Here is a 19,528-nt window from a genome sequence, read left to right on the forward strand (position 1 = left end):
AGTGTCTGACTCCACTATCGCTGCAGGCAGTCCATTCCACACCCCAACCACTCTCTGCGTCAAGAACCTACCTCTGATATCCTTCCTATATCTCCCACCACGAACCCTGTAGTTATGCCTCCTTGTAATAGCTCCATCCACCCGAGGAAATAGTCTTTCAACGTTCACTCTATCTATCCCCTTCATCATTTTATAAACCTCTATTAAGTCTCCCCTCAGCCTCCTCCGCTCCAGAGAGAACAGCCCTAGCTCCCTCAACCTTTCCTCATAAGACCTACCCTCCAAACCAGGCAGCATCCTGGTAAATCTCCTCTGCACTCTTTCCAGCGCTTCCACATCCTTCTTATAGTGAGGTGACCAGAACTGCACACAATATTCCAAATGTGGTCTCACCAAGGTCCTGTACAGTTGCAGCATAACCCCACGGCTCTTAAACTCCAACCCCCTGTTAATAAAAGCTAACACACTATAGGCCTTCTTCACAGCTCTATCCACTTGAGTGGCAACCTTTAGAGATCTGTGGATATGGACTCCAAGATCTCTCTGTTCCTCCACAGTCTTCAGAACCCTACCTTTGACCCTGTAATCCACATTTAAATTAGTCCTACCAAAATCAATCACCTCACATTTATCAGGGTTAAACTCCATTTGCCATTTTTCAGCCCAGCTTTGCATCCTATCTATGTCTCTTTGCAGCCTACAACAGCCCTCCACCTCATCCATTACTCCACCAATCTTGGTGTCATCAGCAAATTTACTGATCCACCCTTCAGCCCCCTCCTCTAAGTCATTAATAAAAATCACAAAGAGCAGAGGACCAAGCACTGATCACTGCGGCACTCCGCTAGCAACCTGCCTCCAATCCGAAAATTTTCCATCGACCACCACCCTCTGTCTTCGATCAGACAGCCAGTTACCTATCCAATCGGCCAACTTCCCCTCTATCCCACACCTCCTCACTTTCATCATAAGCCGACCATGGGGGACCTTATCAAACGCCTTACTAAAATCCATGTATATGACATCAACTGCCATTGTACTGCACTTAGGAAAAAAAAGGAAACCAAATGTGATTCTCACCACCAAATGGGCAGAACCTATTCACACTGGGAAACTGGCTGCTGAGCTCTAGGGCTGCCGCTTGCCGCACCCACGTCCCTGATCACTGCCATCCATGATGGCTGTCCCCCCCCAATGCAGAATACTGCCTTCCCTCCCCTCCTGCCTCAACATCATAGCCATACCCCCATCATGGCCCCAACCCTTCAGGTCCTGCCACCTTCAGGCCTTGCCCCTCTCCTTCATGCCTCACACCCTTGGCACTGCCCAGTGCCCAGTGGGCACTGTCAGGATACCAGGCTGGCAGTGCCAGGTTAGTACTGCCCAAGGGGAACTGCCTGACCCTGCCCCTGAACACTTGGGGGACTTCAAAGTCTTGCTGGTAGGACCAGAGGCCAATCACGTCTGTCCCCATTGTTGGGGGCCGCACATGATCCTCGCCAGCGAGGGGTAAATTCAAGTGAGACTAGATAATAGCGCCGTGACTCACTAATGATATCTAAATTACCTCAGGCATATTGAAATCAGCTTCATGCCCTTTATGGCGCAAAGCCAATTTCGCCAGCAGGACAGAGTCATAGAGATTTACAGCATGGAAATAGGCCCTTCAGCCCAACGTGTCCATGCCGCCCTTTTTTTTAAACTCCCAAGCTCATCCCAATTGCCTGCATTTGGCCCATATCCCTCTATACCCATCTTACCCATGGAACTGTCTAAACACATTTCAAAAGATAAAATCGTACCTACCTCTACTACTACCTCTGGCAGCTTGTTCCAGACACTCACCACCCTCTGTGTGAAAATAATTGCCCCTCTGAACCCTTTTGTATCTCTCCCCTCTCACCTTAAACCTATGCCCTCTAGTTTTAGACTCCCCTACCTCTGGGAAAAGACATTGACTACCTAGCTGATCTGTGCCCTTCATTATTTTATAGACCTCTATAAGATCACCCCTCAGCCTTCTACGCTCCAGAGAAAAAAGTCCCAGTCTATCAAGCCTCTCCTTATAACTCAAACCAATGAAGGTAGTAACATCACAAGAGACAAAAAAAACGGTGTGAACCTGATTTTTCACCTCTCGCCCGATCTTACCAGCTCATCACATCAATTGACCAACATGATGAGCCAGTAAGATCACCCCCCAGTGTGTCTGTTCCTGTCAACAATGGACAAAGGCAATTATTTGTGACCCCTACGAGTCCAAAGTGAAGTCAATCGTGTAACTGTTACCTGCTCCAAAACACAATAGGATTTCAACCAGAGGCGTCATTTAGTCAACCTGAAAGCAGTGTAACCTGACCAAAACTTGAGGTGTCTGAATTCCTTTAATTAATAAACTGTTGTAAGTTAATTTCAGTTACTGTTTGACATCTGAAGGGAAAAGGACTCTAGGCAGCAGCACTGTCTCCCATGAACACGTAGCAGCGGAAAGTGCTCTGTCCATGTACAATTGCCTGACCCTCATCTCTACACAGTGACATACTGGAACATTGAAACTGGTGCCCGAAGCCTAATTCAACTCTACATGCTTCATGCCTCGTGGAAGTTTCAGTTCTGGAAAGATGAATCACCTGCAGCAGTTAACCAGCTTACCCTCGGAAGAAACCTTCCATAAGCCTTTTCCTTCTGGATTCTGGGCTCACATAAACCATCACTTGTATTTTTATTGTGGTATGACTCTGTATTCTGTTCTTTCTATTATCACTCTTTCATTGTATGTGTGCAGAAAAGTGGGCCGAAGTTGCAAAACCCCATTTCCACATGCTGTGTGCGTAAAATAAAGCACAGTAAGAAGTCTCACAACGCCAGGTTAAAATCCACAGGTTCATTTGGAATTACAAGCTTTTGGAGCGCTGCTCCTTCATCAGGTGAGTCTCCAAAAGTTCGTGATTCCAAATAAACCTGTTGGACTTTAACCTGGTGTTGTGAGACTTCTTACTGTGCCCATCCCAGTCCAACACCTGCATCGCCACATCATAAAATAAAGCAACCCTTTTTATTTTATCTTGCCTTGAGTTGGATGTGCAAGTTATTCATAGAAGGTTGGGAACACTTCAAATTTAGGGGTTACTGAAAATAGACCACCATATAAAAGGAAGAAATCGAAAACACACCTTTCTGTTTACAAACAGGTAATCAAAACTGTTTAAATGAACCTTCCTCCTGTCCATAACAATTTCATGACATTTTGTGTAGTAGTTGGTGCACACTGTTTCCCTGTGGATTCATAGTTCAAAGTGACTCATTTTTTGGGAAATTTTGAAATATTATTGAGAGATGTGAAAAAAATGTTATAGTGTTGTAAGTAGTTCTTGAATTTCTGCATACAAGGCCACAAGATTGCTATAGGTTCAAATATGAGTGAAAACCAAAAGCAGAAAAAAGTAGTATTTGGAATCTGGGTAATAATAGTCCATCACGTCTTTTTTAAAATGTGAAGATGCCATTGAGATTGGCCTTTGATTCCTGTGAATTAAGCATCAGTTATTCTCTTGATTTTGCCTCAAACAAAGCTTTCTTCAGAATTAGAGCTCAGTGTATCATTTTGAGACTGTAGAGGATGAAGCTCATTAGATTCATTACATCATTCACTGGAGTACAGGACTTTTGTTCTTCTGAGTTAAGAAGGAATGTGAGCTCCTTTATCAGTAGATAAATCCTTAAAGGGTGTTACTGCTGCTGAGAGCTGTAGGTTAATAAAGAGATTTTGTGAAGGTTCTCATTCTTTTTAGCTACATTTGTTACTTATGTAGCAGCCTTGCATCAGTGGTAGCACACCCTGGCCAATTTCCCACTGCCTAACATGAACTTGGACCCTGCTCCATCTTCTGGAATAGAATTTTGGATGTTTCCCGTTTGTACACTGTCTTTTAAATGCGCAGTTATTATTAACAGAGAGGATAATGGACTCTACCAGAATGGATAAATTTGGTGCGTCTGCCTGTCCTATTTTGTAGCATCCTCCATCTATCCAGACAAGATAATCAGGGACCCTCCATTCACTAACTTAATTTACTAAATTGAGATTATCGTTAGGCTTTCTTAATTTGAGACTTATAGCAACCAGTGTGGGTAAATGGAATTAAGGTACAGGTCAGCCTTGATTTAACTGAATGTTGAGAGCACAGGCCTTTCACTAAACATCTGTAAAACATAGGTCCTCTACCAATCTGCCCGTGTCGTACACCACCATTCCCCGTTTATCAAAATCCATGATGAGGCTTTGGACAACGTGAACAATTTTCCTTATCTTGGCAGCCTATTGTCAACAAGGGCAGACATCGAGGTTCAACACCACCTTCAGTGTACCAGCGCAGCCTGGGGTGGGACCTCAGACCCACCAACAAGCTCATGGTGCACATTGCAGTAGTGATTCCCATTCTTCTCTATGGCTCCGAGATGTATATTATGTCCAGCAGGCACTTCAAAAGCCTGCAGAAGTACCAGCAGTGCTGCCTCCACAAGATCTTGCAAATCCATTGGCAGGATAAGGGTACCAATGTTAATGTTCTGGCTCAAGCCAACATCCCCAACATTGAAGCATCGACCACATTCGATCAGCTCTGCTGGGCAGGCCACATCTTTGACATCTCTGACATGGAGACTTCCAAAATAAGCGCTCTACTCAGATCTTCAACATGGCTGGCAACCCCAGGAAGGCAGAGAAAACATTTCAAGGACACCCTCAAAGCCTCCTTTGTAAAGGTACAACATCCCCACCGATACCTGGAATCCCTGGCCCAGTACAGCCCGAAGTTAGAAGATACACCTGGGAAGGAGCTGAACACCTGAAGAAGGGGCTTGGAGCTCTGAAAGCTTGTGTGGCTTTTGCTACCAAATAAACCTGTTGGACTTTAACCTGGTGTTGTTAAACTTCTTCCTATGTTTTGATTCAGACAAGTATGTTAAGCTTGAGCCAAGGCTGACGACACCCGATGACAACAAGACTCCTGACTTTCAGGGTCAGCTTCTGAACTACTTTTAGGGCTTAGATATCTCTCTTGTTTCTTGATTTTTCAAAATATAATAACTGGGCATCTAGTTACTTTATTCAAGTAACCATAAATCCACAAATAAAAATTATGGTCATACAGTTTATATGAAATTATGCTTGGAAATCACGATAATCTTCAATAAATGCATATCAAATTCTCCTGGCTATTCCTTAAATTGAAAATCATAGAATCTCTACAATACAGAAGGAGGCCATTTGACCCATCAAGTCTGCACCACCCACAATCCCACCCAGGCCCTATCCCCATAACCCCACGTGTTTACCCTAGCTAGTCCCCGTGACATTAAGGGACAATTTAGCATGGCCAATCCACCTAACCCGCACATCTTTGGACTGTGGGAGGAAACTGGAGCACCTGGAGGAAACCCACACAGACACGGGGAGAACGTGCAAACTCCACACAGACAGTGACCCAAGCCGGGAATTGAACCTAGGTCCCTGGCGGTGTGAGGCAGCAGTGCTGACCACTGTGCCACCCTTGATAAGTGAGGTGTTAGCTCAAAGATTTAATTGTTTTGTAATGCTGTCTTACTTTTTCAATCCTGATTTGCCTTAACCATGGGAAACATTTTAGTGGGGGTGTAGACTCATTGTTACCTGAGCAAGTACTGATCCTGACACTTGAAATAATGTTACTTACACAGCTAGATGTCAAAATCAACATGAGTGCTGGCAGATCCACAGTGAGTCTTTGCTTTTTTTTGAAACATATTATTTTCAGGAAATAATTGACAATTTAGTTTTACTTTGTTGCTGGCTTATGTTTACTTTAGTGCAGATTTTATCCTGCCTCGTTTCCTTTGCCAAGTTCTGGATTCTTTTGGTTATTCATGAATTCCAACTTGTACCTCTTTATCCTGGAAGAAACAGCTTGCATTTATCTAACATTTTTCATGTTTTCAGAACACCCTAAAGCACTTCACAGACAATTAAAATGATCTTCAAATGTAGTCACTGTTGTAATGTAGAAAATGTGTCAGACAATTTGCACTCAGCAAGGTTCCACAAACTGCAATGGAATCAATGACATAATAATCTGTTTTTAGCTGTTGATTGAGGGATTGGTATGTGGGCCAGGAGAGCAGGTGATTTCCTTTGCTCTTCATTGAATACTAGGATCTCTAACATCCACTGAAGAGGGTAGATGGCACCTTTGTTTAAATGTTGCCTGTAAGATGACACTGCTGGCAATGTAGCACTCCCTCAGTACTGTACTGCGTTTGTCTGTCAGCTTTCAGGCTCAAGTCTTAGGATTAGGGTGTAAACCCAAAGCTTCCTGATTCAGATGCAAGATTTCCAGCATTAAATCAAAAGTAATACCTAACTAAGGGCAGCACTATTGCCTCACAGTACCAGGCACCCAGTTCAATTCCAACCTTGGGTGACTGTGTGGAGTTTGCACGTTCTCCCTGTGTCTGTGTGAGTTTCCTTCAGGTGCTCCGGGTTCCTCCCACAGTCCAATGATGTGCACGCTAGGTGGATTGGCCATGCTAAATTGACCCTTGGTGTCAAGGGGATTTGCAAGGTAAATATGTGGGGTTACCAGGATAGGGCCTGGGTGGGTTTGTTGTTGGGACAAGCTCGGTGGGCTGAATGGCCTCTTTCTGCACTGTCGGGATTTTAGGATTCTATGAACTGAAATTGAGGAACCGGAATTCTTCAAATGAACTGTAAAAGTCAGGTTCGCTATACAGCTTTAAATATAACAGGAATAATTTACAGTTTGTCAACTCAAAATGTGCATGATATAAATGCAAAATTAAACTGCTGACAAAAACTTCAGTAAGAAGTCTTACAAAACACCAGGTTAAAGTCCAACCTGGTGTTGTAAGACTTCTTACCATTTTTACCCCAGTCCAACACCGGCATCTCCACATCATAACAAAAACTTCAGCCAGAATTCTTCAATCTTATACACCCCACCACGGCTATCAGTGAGAATGGCGAATTTGGCGCTCGGCCAAATCTCCATTCATTACAGTGGGACCAAAGAATTCCAGCCTCTGAATGTTAAATAATTACCAAAATCAAAAGTCAGCTGGAGAACTGTCCTTTTTTAAAGAAAAACAATCCCTGCCAATTTCCTCATTGCTGAAGGTACAGACTTCTTGCTGGGGTATAGCTGAACACATGTTGGAAATTTCTAGTTCTTCCCCAAATATCCATTGTTCATGCTTGATCCCTGTCAATGAATCTTGGCAGATGATTTTAAATGGAACAGAAGGACAGCTGGCAAAAGTTTATCCTGTGTACCTGATGTCCAATCACGTACACACTGTACAGTAATCAGGAATGTTAACTCTGGCCAATATAGACACTAAAGTCAATGGCACTGACCCTAAAATCACCACAGCTGACATCATTGTAGCACAAACTGGAACTGAATGTGAAACTTTTATTTTTCTGCATAGCTCAGTTACCCAATAGATAACTTAGTGAGCCGTTAGGGCTCCTGTTTATTTTTACAGCCCAGGATGTTAGGCAAGTTATATCATCTCATCTATTTACGTATACATTTAATTAATATTTTAGGGATCCAAATTATTCATTTTCAGAATATTTTACCAAATAAGGTTTTGTTCTCAACCCATCAACTTCTAATGATACCAGTGGAATTTGGTTAATCTCAGCTCTGAATTCTGTCTACCTCAAATATCTGAATAATGCAGCATTGAGCTGTCATTTTGAAGTCATGGTGATAGGGATAGGAAGTAGTCAGCCTCCCTGAAAGCTATTCTGCCATTAAAAAGGAACACTCTTGACACATCTCACAATGACAAGTTAAATATAGAAGAGGATTAGAGGGCCACTGTTTTCAGTCATGTCGAATAAGATTATACACTTGAAATGGAATGTTGCATGACCTTTTGGTGCATTGTTCGCCTCTGTTTCTATTTAAATGTTAGACAATTGACTTCTTATTGACAATCTGTGCTGCTTTCAGCAAATTAAGTAGGAAGAGATGCATGCACTTTATAAAGGAAGAGCTGCTGTAAAAGAGGATGTGGTACCTGGTAAACCAAGTGAGATGAAATCATTCCTTTCTCTATCTCAGTTTGTGTTGACTACGGGTCAACATGGGCAGTATGAGACACAAAAACACTCAAAGATTTCTTATGTTGAAGTGGAAATTCTTGATGCTCAAACAAAGAAGCAGATTTGTGTGCTGGAGAAAGTAAGTGATTGCCTTTTTTAATTGTCTGGGCTAAGGTATGGCAGTAAGGCATTACCTTACTGGTCCTGTCTGTCAGTGAATTAGTGTGCTGATATGACATTGGGTGATACAAGCACCACCTTGGATGTTAACGAGCATTGTCAGGATTAAGAAGCATTCGGACTTGATAGAAATAACAGTGGATGTTAAAGAATAGTTTGCAAACAGACAAGAATACTCATCGATAATGAAGTAATGATAATAGTATTTATTTTTGACTTTGCCCATGGTGGAGATAAAAGATAATGAGGCAAGAAGTTGTATTGGCTGAAAGCCAATAAAATGACCTAATATCACAAAAGTGAATCTGTGGAAGAGAGCATAGAAGGTGCAGTACATACACAATTGTTTGCATCTGACTCGGGAGTCCCAACAAAAACCTAGTTCTAGCCTAGCTTCTGGCTTTGTTAATGGAGAAGGAGTTCAGCTTGTTTATGGTCTATGGCTCCAAACAAATGTAAACTATTGATTTTCTTCTTCAACCTTTAATTGTTAATTGGCATGAAACTCAGTCAGCACTATATGCAGCCTAAAAGACACGCTGGGACCCCAGCATATGAACACTTAACCCAATCTCTGAAATTCCACAGCCGGCTATTTGAGCGAAGGTGATAATGTATTTCGTCTACAAAGTTAGGAAGGAAGAAATTTCAGCTAAATATCTGAGCATTGATTAGGTGATATAACACGGTGTAGTAAGCCAACCTTTAAGTTACATTTTGTACTGTTTTATTTGGGCATAATCAGTTTCACATGTATCTAGAATTACACAAATTAAAAGTGTAATGGACAGATACGTATTAAGTATTAAACTTTTAATGGCACATTTTTAATTACTTAAGTTGTCAGAATATATAGAAACAAAGATCAGATTTTTTTCTGGTTGTTTGGAACTTTTACAAAAGGCTGGAAAATGAATAGTGCAAATATTACACAGTGAAATTCTCCTGATTTGAAAACATTGGTAATTCAAATATTGAAGCAGTGCTTTAATTTATTGCATGAGCAATGACTGGCTGGAGAGTCCAGAACAGGTTGATGATTTAAGACTGAAATAAGGAGGAACTTTTTAATTCAGAGTTGTGAATCTTTGGAAGTCTCTACCCTGGAGAGTTGTGGATGCTCCATCGTTTCATCTATTCAAGACTGGGTCTCGAGGGGAAATCGGGATTAGGCAGGAAAGTGGAGTTATGTTAAAGATCAGCAAGCTTGTATGACTTACACTCTTACTTCATACATGAGTCCAATATTAATTCACGCTCCAACTCTGGAGCTCCCCTGCTTATAGATGCAATCTGTTTTTATTAAACAACTCACTGGGTGGAATTTTCTGATATGGAGATGCCGGCGTTGGACTGGGGTAAGCACAGTAAGAAGTCTCACAACACCAGGTTGAAGTCCAACGGGTTTATTTGATAGCACAAGCTTTCGGAGTCTCGCTCCTTCATCAGGTGAGCGAGGAGTTGTGTTCACAAACAAGGCATATACAGACACAAACTCAATTTACAAGAGTTATTTACAAGAGCTCAATTTATCTTGTAAATTGAGTTTGTGTCTGTATATGCCCTGTTTGTGAACACAACTCCTCACTCACCTGATGAAGGAGCGAGACCCCGAAAGTCTGTGCTGCCAAATAAACCTGTTGGACTTTAACCTGGTGTTGTGAGACTTCTTGCTGGAATTTTCTGGCCATTCCTGCCAGTGGAATCCTCTTGTCCTATCAATGGTGATCCCCTTCCCTGGCGACAGAGGCTGCGAAAAATGGAAAACCTGCTGACAGTGGTGGGACCGGACGATCCTGCTGCAGGCAAATTGCCCCTTAGTGTCCCCAGATGTGTAGGGGAATCAATGGGATAAATACATGGAATACAGGAATAGGGTCCAGGTAGTTACTCTATTGGAGAGTCGATGCAGACTCAATGAGCTGAATGGGGTCATTCTATACTGTAGTGATTCTATGAATTCTATCTAATCGCTGACTAAATTTGCTGAGTCATCAGGGGACACACGAGTAATACTTATGAAAAAGTGATCTGGGTGAGGGCAGATAGTGTGAGACTGTGCAATGGATGCAATTTTCCTGGTCAAGCCTCAAAAAGTGAGGATTAAATGGAGTTACCCAAACTGGCAAAAGATGATACTGGTGTTGCATAAGACTCAGTGCTTTGTCCACTGTTATAGAACATAGAACATTACAGCGCAATACAGGCCCTTCGGCCTCAATGTTGCACCGACCTGTGAAACCAATCTAAAGCCCATCTCACCTACACTATTCCAATATCATCCATATGTTTATCCAATGACCCTTTAAATGCCCTTAATGTTGACGAGTCCACGACTGCTGCAGGCAGGGCATTCCACGCCCTTACTACTCTCTGAGTAAAAAACCTACCTCTGACATCTGTCCTATATCTATTACCCCTCAATTTAAAGCTATGTCCCCTCGTGCTAGCCATCACCATCTGAGGAAAAAGCCTCTCACTGTCCACGCTATCTAATCCTCTGATCATCTTGTATGCCTCTATTAAGTCACCTCTTAACCTTCTTCTCTCTAACGAAAACAGCCTCAAGTCACTCAAGCCTTTCCTCATAAGACCTTTCCACCATACCAGGCAACATCCTGGTAAATCTCCTCTGCACCCTTTCCAATGCTTCCACATCCTTCCTATAATGCGGCGACCAGAACTGTACGCAATACTCCAAGTGCGGCCGCACCAGAGTTTTGTACAGCTGCAACATGACATCATGGCTCTGAAACTCAATCCCTCTACCAATAAAAACTAACACACTGTAGGCCTTCTTAACAACCCTATCAACCTGGGTGCCAACTTTCAGGGATCTATGCACATGGACACCGAGATCTCTGCTCATCCACACTACCAAGTATCTTACCATTAGCCCAGTACTCTGTATTTCTGTTACTCCTTCCAAAGTGAATCACCTCACACTTTTCCGCATTAAACTCCATTTGCCACCTCTCAGCCCAGCTCTGCAGCTTATCTATGTCCCTCTGTAACCTGCAACATCCTTCCGCACTGTCCACAACTCCACCGACTTTAGTGTCATCCGCAAATTTACTTACCCAGCCTTCCCTGCCCTCAACCAGGTCATTTACAAAAATGACATACAGCAGTGGCCCCAAAACAGATCCTTGCGGTCCACCAGTAGTAATTGAACTCCAGGATGAACATTTCCCATCAACCACCACCCTCTGTCTTCTTACAGCTAGCCAATTTTTGATCCAAACCGCAAAATCACCCTCAATCCCATGCCTCCGTATTTTCTGCAATAGCCTACCATGGGGAACCTTATCATACGCTTTACTGAAATCCATATACACCACATCAACTGCTTTACCCTCATCCAGCTCTTTGGTCACCTTCTCAAAGAACTCAATAAGGTTTGTGAGACACGGCCTACCTTTCACAAAACCGTATTGACTATCCCGAATCAAATTGTTCCTTTCTGGATGATTACATATCCTATCTCTTATAATCCTTTCCAAAACTTTGCCCACGACAGAAGTAAGGGTCACTGGTCTATAATTACCAGGGTTGTCTCTACTCCCCTTCTTGAACAACGGGACAACATTTGCTATCCTCCAGTCTTCTGGCACTATTCCTGGAGACAATGACGACATAAAGATCAAAGCCAAAGGCTCTGCAATCTCCTCCCTAGCTTCCCAGAGAATCCTAGGATAAATCCCATTTGGCCCAGGGGACTTATCTATTTTCACACTTTCCAGAATTGCTAACACCTCCTCCTTATGAACCTCAATCCTGTCTAGTCTAATAGCCTGTACCTCAGTATTCTCTTCGACAACATTGTCTTTTTCCTGTGTGAATACTGATGAAAAATATTCATTTAGCACCTCTCCCATCTCTTCGGACTCCACGCACAACTTCCCACTACTGCCCTTGGCTGGCCCTAATCTTACCCTAGTCATTTTTTTATTCCTGAGATACCTATAGAAAGCTTTAGGGTTTTCCTTGATCCTACCTGCCAAAGACTTTTCATGTCCCCTCCTGGCTCTTCTTTGCTCTCCCTTCAGGTCCTTCCTGGCTAACTTGTAACTCTCAAGTGCCTTAACTGAGCCTTCATGTCTCATCTTTACATAAGTCTCCTTCTTCCTCTTCACAAGAGATTCAACTTCTTTAGTAAACCACGGTTCCCTTGCTCGACCACTTCCTCCCTGCCTGACAGGTACATACTTATCAAGGACACGCAGTAGCTGTTCCTTGAACAAGCTCCACATTTCAATTGTGCCCATCCCCTGCAGATTTCTTCCCCATCCTATGCATCCTAAATCTCACCTAATTGCATCATAATTTCCTTTCCCCCAGCTATAACACTTGCCCTGCGGTATATACCTATCCCTTTCCATCGCTAAAGTAAACATAACCGAATTGTGGTCACTATCACCAAAGTGCTCACCTACCTCCAAATCTAACACCTGGCCTGGTTCATTTCCCAGTACCAAATCCCACCTGGCGTCGCCTCTTGTTGGCCTATCTACATACTGTGTCAGGAAACCCTCCTGCACACATTGGACAAAAACCGACCCATCTAAAGTACTTGAACTATAGCGTTTCCAGTCAATATTTGTAAAGTTAAAGTCCCCCATAACAACTACCCTGTTACTTTCGCTCCTATCCAGAATTATCTTTGCAATCCTTTCCTCTACATCTCTGGAACTTTTCAGAGACCTATAGAAAACTCCCAACAGGGTGACCTCTCCTTTCCTGTTTCTAACCTCAGCCCATAGTACCTCAGTAGACGAGTCCTCATCAAACGTCCTTTCTGCCACGGTAATACTGTCCTTGACTAACAATGCCACACCTCCTCCTCTTTTACTACCTTCCCTGATTTTGCTGAAACATCGAAACCCCGGAACCTGCAACAACCATTCCTGTCCCTGCTCTATCCATGTCTCCGAGGTGGCCACAACATCGAAGTCCCGGGTACCAACCCATGCTGCAAGTTCACCCACCTTATTCCGGATGCTCCTGGCGTTGAAGTAGACACACTTCAAACCACCTTGCTGCCTGCTGGTACACTCCTGCGACTTTGAAACCTTATTCATGACTTCACCACTCACATCCTCCTGTACACTGGAGCAACAATTCAGGTTCCCATTCTCCTGCCAAATTAGTTTAAAACCTCCCAGAGAGCATTCGCAAATTTCCCCCCCAGAATATTGATACCCCTCTGGTCCAGGTGAAGACCATCCCGTTTGTAGAGGTTCCACCTACCCCAGAATGAGCCCCAATTATCCAGGTATCTGAATCCTTCCCTCCTGCACCATTCCTGTCACCACGTGTTCAACTGTTCTCTCTCCCTATTCCTCTCCTCGCTAGCATGTGGCACGGGTAACAAACCAGAGATAACAACTCTGTTTATTCTAGCTCTAAGCTTCCACCCTAACTCCCTGAGTTTCTGCCTTACATCCCCATCCCTTTTCCTACCTATGTCATTGGTGCCTATGTGGACCACAACTTGGGGCTGGTCCCCTTCCCCTTTAAGGATCTCGAAAACACGATCCGAGATATCATGAACTCTGGCTCCTGGGAGGCAACACACCAACCGCGAGTCTCTCTCGCTCCCACAGAATCTCCTATCTGTCCCCCTAACTATGGAGTCCCCAATGACTAATGCTCTACTCCTCCCCCTCTTTCCTTTCTGAGCAACAGAGACAGACTCTGTGCCAGAGACCTGTACCCCATGGCTTACCCCTGGTAAGTCGTCCTCCCCAACAGTATCCAAAACGGTATACTTGTTATACAGAGGAACGGCCACAGGGGATCGCTGCACTGACTACTTCTTATCCCTTCTAACAGTCACCCAAGTATCCTCATTCCTAGGAGTATGAACCTCCCTGTAGCTTTTACCTATAACTGTCTCTGCCTCCCGAATGATCCTGAGTTCATCCAGTTCCAGCTCCAGATCCCTAACATGGTCTTCAAGGAGCTGGAATTGGGTGCACTTCCTACAGGTGTACTCAGCTGGGACGCTAATGGTGTCCCTCACCTCAAACATCCCACAGGAGGAACATTGCACTGCCTGCACTGACATCCTTGCTAACTTCCCTTCCTAAGAAACTAAAGAGAAAAGAAAAAGAAAAAAAAAAGCTCACCTGTTCTCACACCGAGTCTTTTTTTTAAAGTTAGAGGAGGGGGAAGGGTGGGAGACCCTTACGTGTAGAGTCTTTTTTTTAGGTTGGAGGAGGAGAAAGGGTGGGAGACTCTACACATGCAGTCTCGGGTTACCTCCCTGTTCGAATTTATTGGGCAAAAAACCATCCCCTGCGACCTATTTCCGGTTTCCTGTTTCCTGTTTCCTGTTGCTCAGGAAAATTTTTTTTAAGAAACAACTCCGAAAAAAGTAAGTAAAAAAAAATTCAGCTTATCTTTTCTTCCAGTTCTGCCCTCCAAAAATCACTCCTCTCTCTGCCCGCTCCACCGGAAGAATATTATTCACTACTTACGTCAATAATTTGGACTTAGGAATCAGAAATTCTCCTGAGGTCCCAATCACTGATGCCAGTCTTCAGTCAATTTGAGTCACTCCACATGACATTAAGAAATGACTGAAGGCACTGAATACTGCAAAGTTTGTGAGCCCTGACAATATTCTGACAGTGCTACTGAATACTTGTGCTACAGAACTAGCCAAGACCCTAGCCAAGCTGTTCCAGTACAGCTACAATACTATCATCTACCTGGCCAAAGGGAAAATTGTCTAGGTGTGTCCTGTCCACAAAACACAGGACAAATCTAAGTAACAAATTACTGCCCCATCGGTCTACTCTTGATCATCAGTAAAGTGATAAAAGTTTTCAATGACTGCTATCAAGAGGCACCGAATCAGCATTAATCTGTTCACTGAGGTTCAGTCGGGTTCTGCCAGGGCGATGAAATGAACTCAAGAGGTGAAATTGAGTGACTGCCTATGACATTAGGGCAACATTTGACTGACTGTGGCATCAAAACTGCAGTCAATATTAAGTTTATTTATTAGTGTCACGAGTAGATTTACATTAACACTGCAATGACGTTACTGTGAAAACCCCCTAGTCACCAGTCTCCAGCGCCTGTTCGGGTACACTAAGGGAGAATTTAGCATGACCAATGCACCTAACCAGCAAGTCTTTCGGACTGTAGGAGGAAACCGGAGCACCCGGAGGAAACCCATGCAGACACGGGGAGAACATGAAGATTCGAAACAGACAAGTTTCCAAGCTGGGAATCGAACCCCGGTCCTTAGCACTGTGAAGCAGCAGTGCAAACCACTGTACCACCATGCCGCCATGGGAATCGGAGGAAAACCCTGCACTGGGTGGAGTCATACCCAACACAAAGTTGGGGTTGTAGAGGTCAATCATCTCAGCCTCAGGACATCTCTGCAGGAGTTCCTCAGGATAGTGACCTAAGCCCAACCATCTTCATCTGCATCATCAATGACCTTCCCTGCATCATTAGATCAGAAGGGAGGAAGCTTCATCATGAATGCACTTTCAGCACCATTTGTGATCCCTCAGATACTGAAGTAGTCCATATCCATGTGCAGCAAAACCCCGACAACATTCAGACTTAGGCTGATATGTGGCAAGTAACATTAATGTCACACAAGTTCCAGGCAATGACCATCTCCAACAAGAGAGAATCTAACTATCTCCTCTATACATTCAATGACATTGCCATCACTGAATCCCTCATTATCAACATCCTGGGGTTGCTATTAACCAGAAACTGAATTGGACCAAACATAAATAAATACTGTGCCTACAAAAGCATGTCAGAGGCTGGGAATTCTACAGTGAATTACTCCCCTCCTGACTCCCCAAATTCTGTCCACCATCTACAAGACACAGATCATGAGTGTTATGGAACAATCTCCACTGCCTGGATGAGAGCAGCACCACCATCATCAAGGAACTTGACACCATACCGGATAAAGCAACTCACTTGATTTATAACACATACATACACTATTCACGCGCTCTACCACTCCCTCTATTCACTCCCTCTACGAAGCATTCGGAACAAAGTTAATAAGTTGATGGTGCAAATCAGCACAAATGGGTATGATCTAGTGGCCATTACAGAAACATGGCTGCAGGGAGACCAGGACTGGGAGATGAATATCCAGGGGTATCAGGCATTTAGGAAGAATGGACAGGAAGGAAAAGGTGGTGGGGTAGCTCTGTTAATAAAAGATAATATCAGGGTAGTAGTGAGGGATGACATAGGCTCGAAGGAACAAAACGTGGAATCGTTATGGGTAGAGATAAGGAATAGTAGGGGGAGAAAGACACTAGTAGGCGTGGTCTATAGGCCCCCAAATAATAATGTTGAGGTGGGGAGGGCTATAAACAAGCAAATAATGGATGCGTGCAAAAACGGAACGGCAATAATCATGGGGGACTTCAACCTGCATATTGATTGGCTGACTCAAGTTGGAAGGGGTGGGATGGAGGAAGAGTTCTTAGAATGCTGTCGGGATAGTTACATTGAACAGTATGTTACAGAACTGACGAGGGAACGAGTTATCTTAGATCTGGTAATGTGTAACGAAGTAGGTAGAATTAAGGATGTTCTTGTGAAGGACCCTCTTGGGTCAATTGATCACAACATGGTCGAATTTCTGATACAAATGGAAGAGGAGAAAGTAGGGTCCCATACCAGTGTCCTCTGTTTGAACAGAGGGAAGTATGATAGGATGAGGGCTGAATTGGCTAAGATGGACTGGGAGAGCACACTGGTAGGTAGGACAGCTGAGGAACAGTGGAGGATTTTTAAGGAGATCCTTTTCAGTACTCAGCAACAATATATTCCGGTGATAAAGAAGGACTGTAAGAAAAGGGATAACCAGCTGTGGATAACGAAGGAAATTAAGGAGAGTATTAAATTAAAGACCGATGCGTACAGAGTGGCCAAAAATAGTGGAGAATCGGAAGATTGGGAAAACTTTAAGAAACAACAAAGAACGACTAAGGAAGCGATAAAGAAAGGAAAGATAGGTTATGAAGCTAGGCTAGCTCTAAATATAAAAAATGATAGTAAAAGCTTTTAGAAATATATGAAAAGGAATAGAGTGGCAAGAGTGAATGTTTGACCCTTGGAGGACGAGAGGAGGGATTTAATAGTGGGAAATGAGGAAATGGCTGAAACTTTAAATAAGTTTTTTGTGTCGGTCTTCACAGTGGAAGACACAAATAGTTTACCGAATATTAACGATAGAGGGTTGGTAGGAGGAGAGGTACTCAATACAATTAATGTTACCAGGGAGGCAGTGCTTGGTAGACTAACAGGACTGAAGGTGGACAAGTCCCCGGGCCCGGATGGAATGCATCCCAGGGTACTGAAAGAAATGTTCGAGGTAATAGCAGATGCGTTAGTGGTTATTTATCAAAATTAGTTGGATACTGGGGTAGTGCCGGCGGATTGGAAAACGGCTAATGTTACGCCGCTGTTTAAAAAAGGAAATAGTCAAAAGGCGGGTAACTACAGGTCGGTTAACTTAACGTCCGTAGTTGGGAAAATGCTGGAATCCATCATTAAAGAAGAAATAGCAGGCCATCTGGATAAGAATGGTTCGATTAAGCAGACGCAGCATGGATTCATGAGGGAAAAGTCGTGCTTGACGAACTTGTTGGACTTTTATGAAGATGTGACTAATGCGTTTGATGGAGGGGAACCGGTGGATGTGGTGTTTTTGGATTTCCAAAAGGCGTTTGATAAGGTGCCTCACAAAAGGTTGCTGAAGAAGATTGGGTCACACGGAGTTGGGGGGTAGGGTGCTAGCATGGATTGGGGATTGGCTATCCGACAGGAAGCAGAGAGTCGGAATAAATGGGTGCTTTTCTGGTTGGCAGATGGTAACTAGTGGTGTGCCGCAGGGATCGGTCCTGGGGCCTCAACTATTTACCATTTATATAGATGATCTGGAGGAGGAGACTGAGGGTAGGGTAACAAAGTTTGCAGACGACACAAAGATAAGTGGAAAAGTGAATCGTGTGGGGGGGCGTAGAAGGTCTGCAGAGAGATTTGGACAGGCTGAATGAGTGGGCGAGATGGAGTATAACGTTGACAAATGCGAGGTTTTTCACTTTGGAGGAAATAATAGCAAATTGGATTATTATCTAAATGGAAAGAAATTACAACATGCTACTGTGCAAAGGGACCTGGGGGTCCTTGTGCATGAGACGCAATAACCCAGTCTGCAGGTGCAACAGGTGATCAAGAAGGCAAATGGGATGTTGGCCTATATCACAAGGGGGATAGAATATAAAAGCAGAGATGTCTTGCTGCATATGTACAGGGCATTGGTGAGGCCGCAGCTGGAATACTGTGTGCAGTATTGGTCCCCTTATTTGCGGAAGGATATACTGGCCTTGGAGGGAGTGCAGAGAAGGTTCACCAGGTTGATACCAGAGATGAGGGGTGTTGATTATGAGGAGAGAATGAGCAGATTGGGTTTGTACTCGTTGGAATTTAGAAGGCTGAGGGGGGATCTTATAGAGACCTATAAGATAATGAAGGGGCTTGATAGGGTAGAGGTGGAGAGATTCTTTCCACTTAGAAAGGAAGCTAGAGCTAGAGGGCACAGCCTCAAAATAAAGGGGGGTCAGTTTAGGACAGAGTTGAGGAGGAACTTCTTCTCTCAGAGGGTGGTGAATCTCTGGAATTCTCTGCCCACTGAAGTGGTGGAGGCTACCTTGTTGAATATGTTTAAATCACGGATAGATGGATTCTTGATTGGTAAGGGAATTAGGGGTTATAGGGATCAGGCGGGTAAGTGGAACTGATCCACTTCAGATCAGCCATGATCTTATTGAATGGTGGGGCAGGCTCGAGGGGCTAGATGGCCTACTCCTGCTCCTATTTCTTATGTTCTTATGTTCTTTCCACCGGTCTCAACAGTGTGTACCTTCTACAAGGTACACTGCAGGAACCCATAAAAGCTCCTTAGAAAGCACCTTCCAAACCTCCTACCTCTATAATCCAAAAGATCCAGCATCCACGGTAATTTGTTTTTAACCTCTATAATCCATTTGGACAAGGGCAGCAGATGCATGGGAACACCAAGGAACAACAAAGAACTAAGAACAATACAGCACAGGAACAGGCCCTTCAGCCCTCCAAGCCTGCACCGATCATGATGCCTGCCTGAACTAAAACCATATGCACTTACAAAGTCCGTATCCTTCCATCCCCATCCTAGTCATGTATTCATCTCGG

General features: G+C 43.7%; 1 protein-coding gene across 1 annotated transcript in view; it reads left to right on the plus strand.

Moving 5' to 3' along the window:
- The first annotated feature begins 8,036 nt into the window (after nucleotides 1-8,036).
- The window catches only part of LOC144495277 (trans-2,3-enoyl-CoA reductase-like), a 190,555-nt gene continuing 179,063 nt past the window's right edge, over nucleotides 8,037-19,528 (plus strand). Inside the window, exon 1 of the mRNA XM_078215349.1 lies at nucleotides 8,037-8,249. Coding sequence (XP_078071475.1) covers nucleotides 8,037-8,249 — 213 coding nt within the window. The remainder of the gene's footprint in view (nucleotides 8,250-19,528) is intronic.

Source organism: Mustelus asterias, chromosome 6 (assembly GCF_964213995.1).
Source record: "Mustelus asterias chromosome 6, sMusAst1.hap1.1, whole genome shotgun sequence".
Classification (NCBI taxonomy): domain Eukaryota; kingdom Metazoa; phylum Chordata; class Chondrichthyes; order Carcharhiniformes; family Triakidae; genus Mustelus; species Mustelus asterias.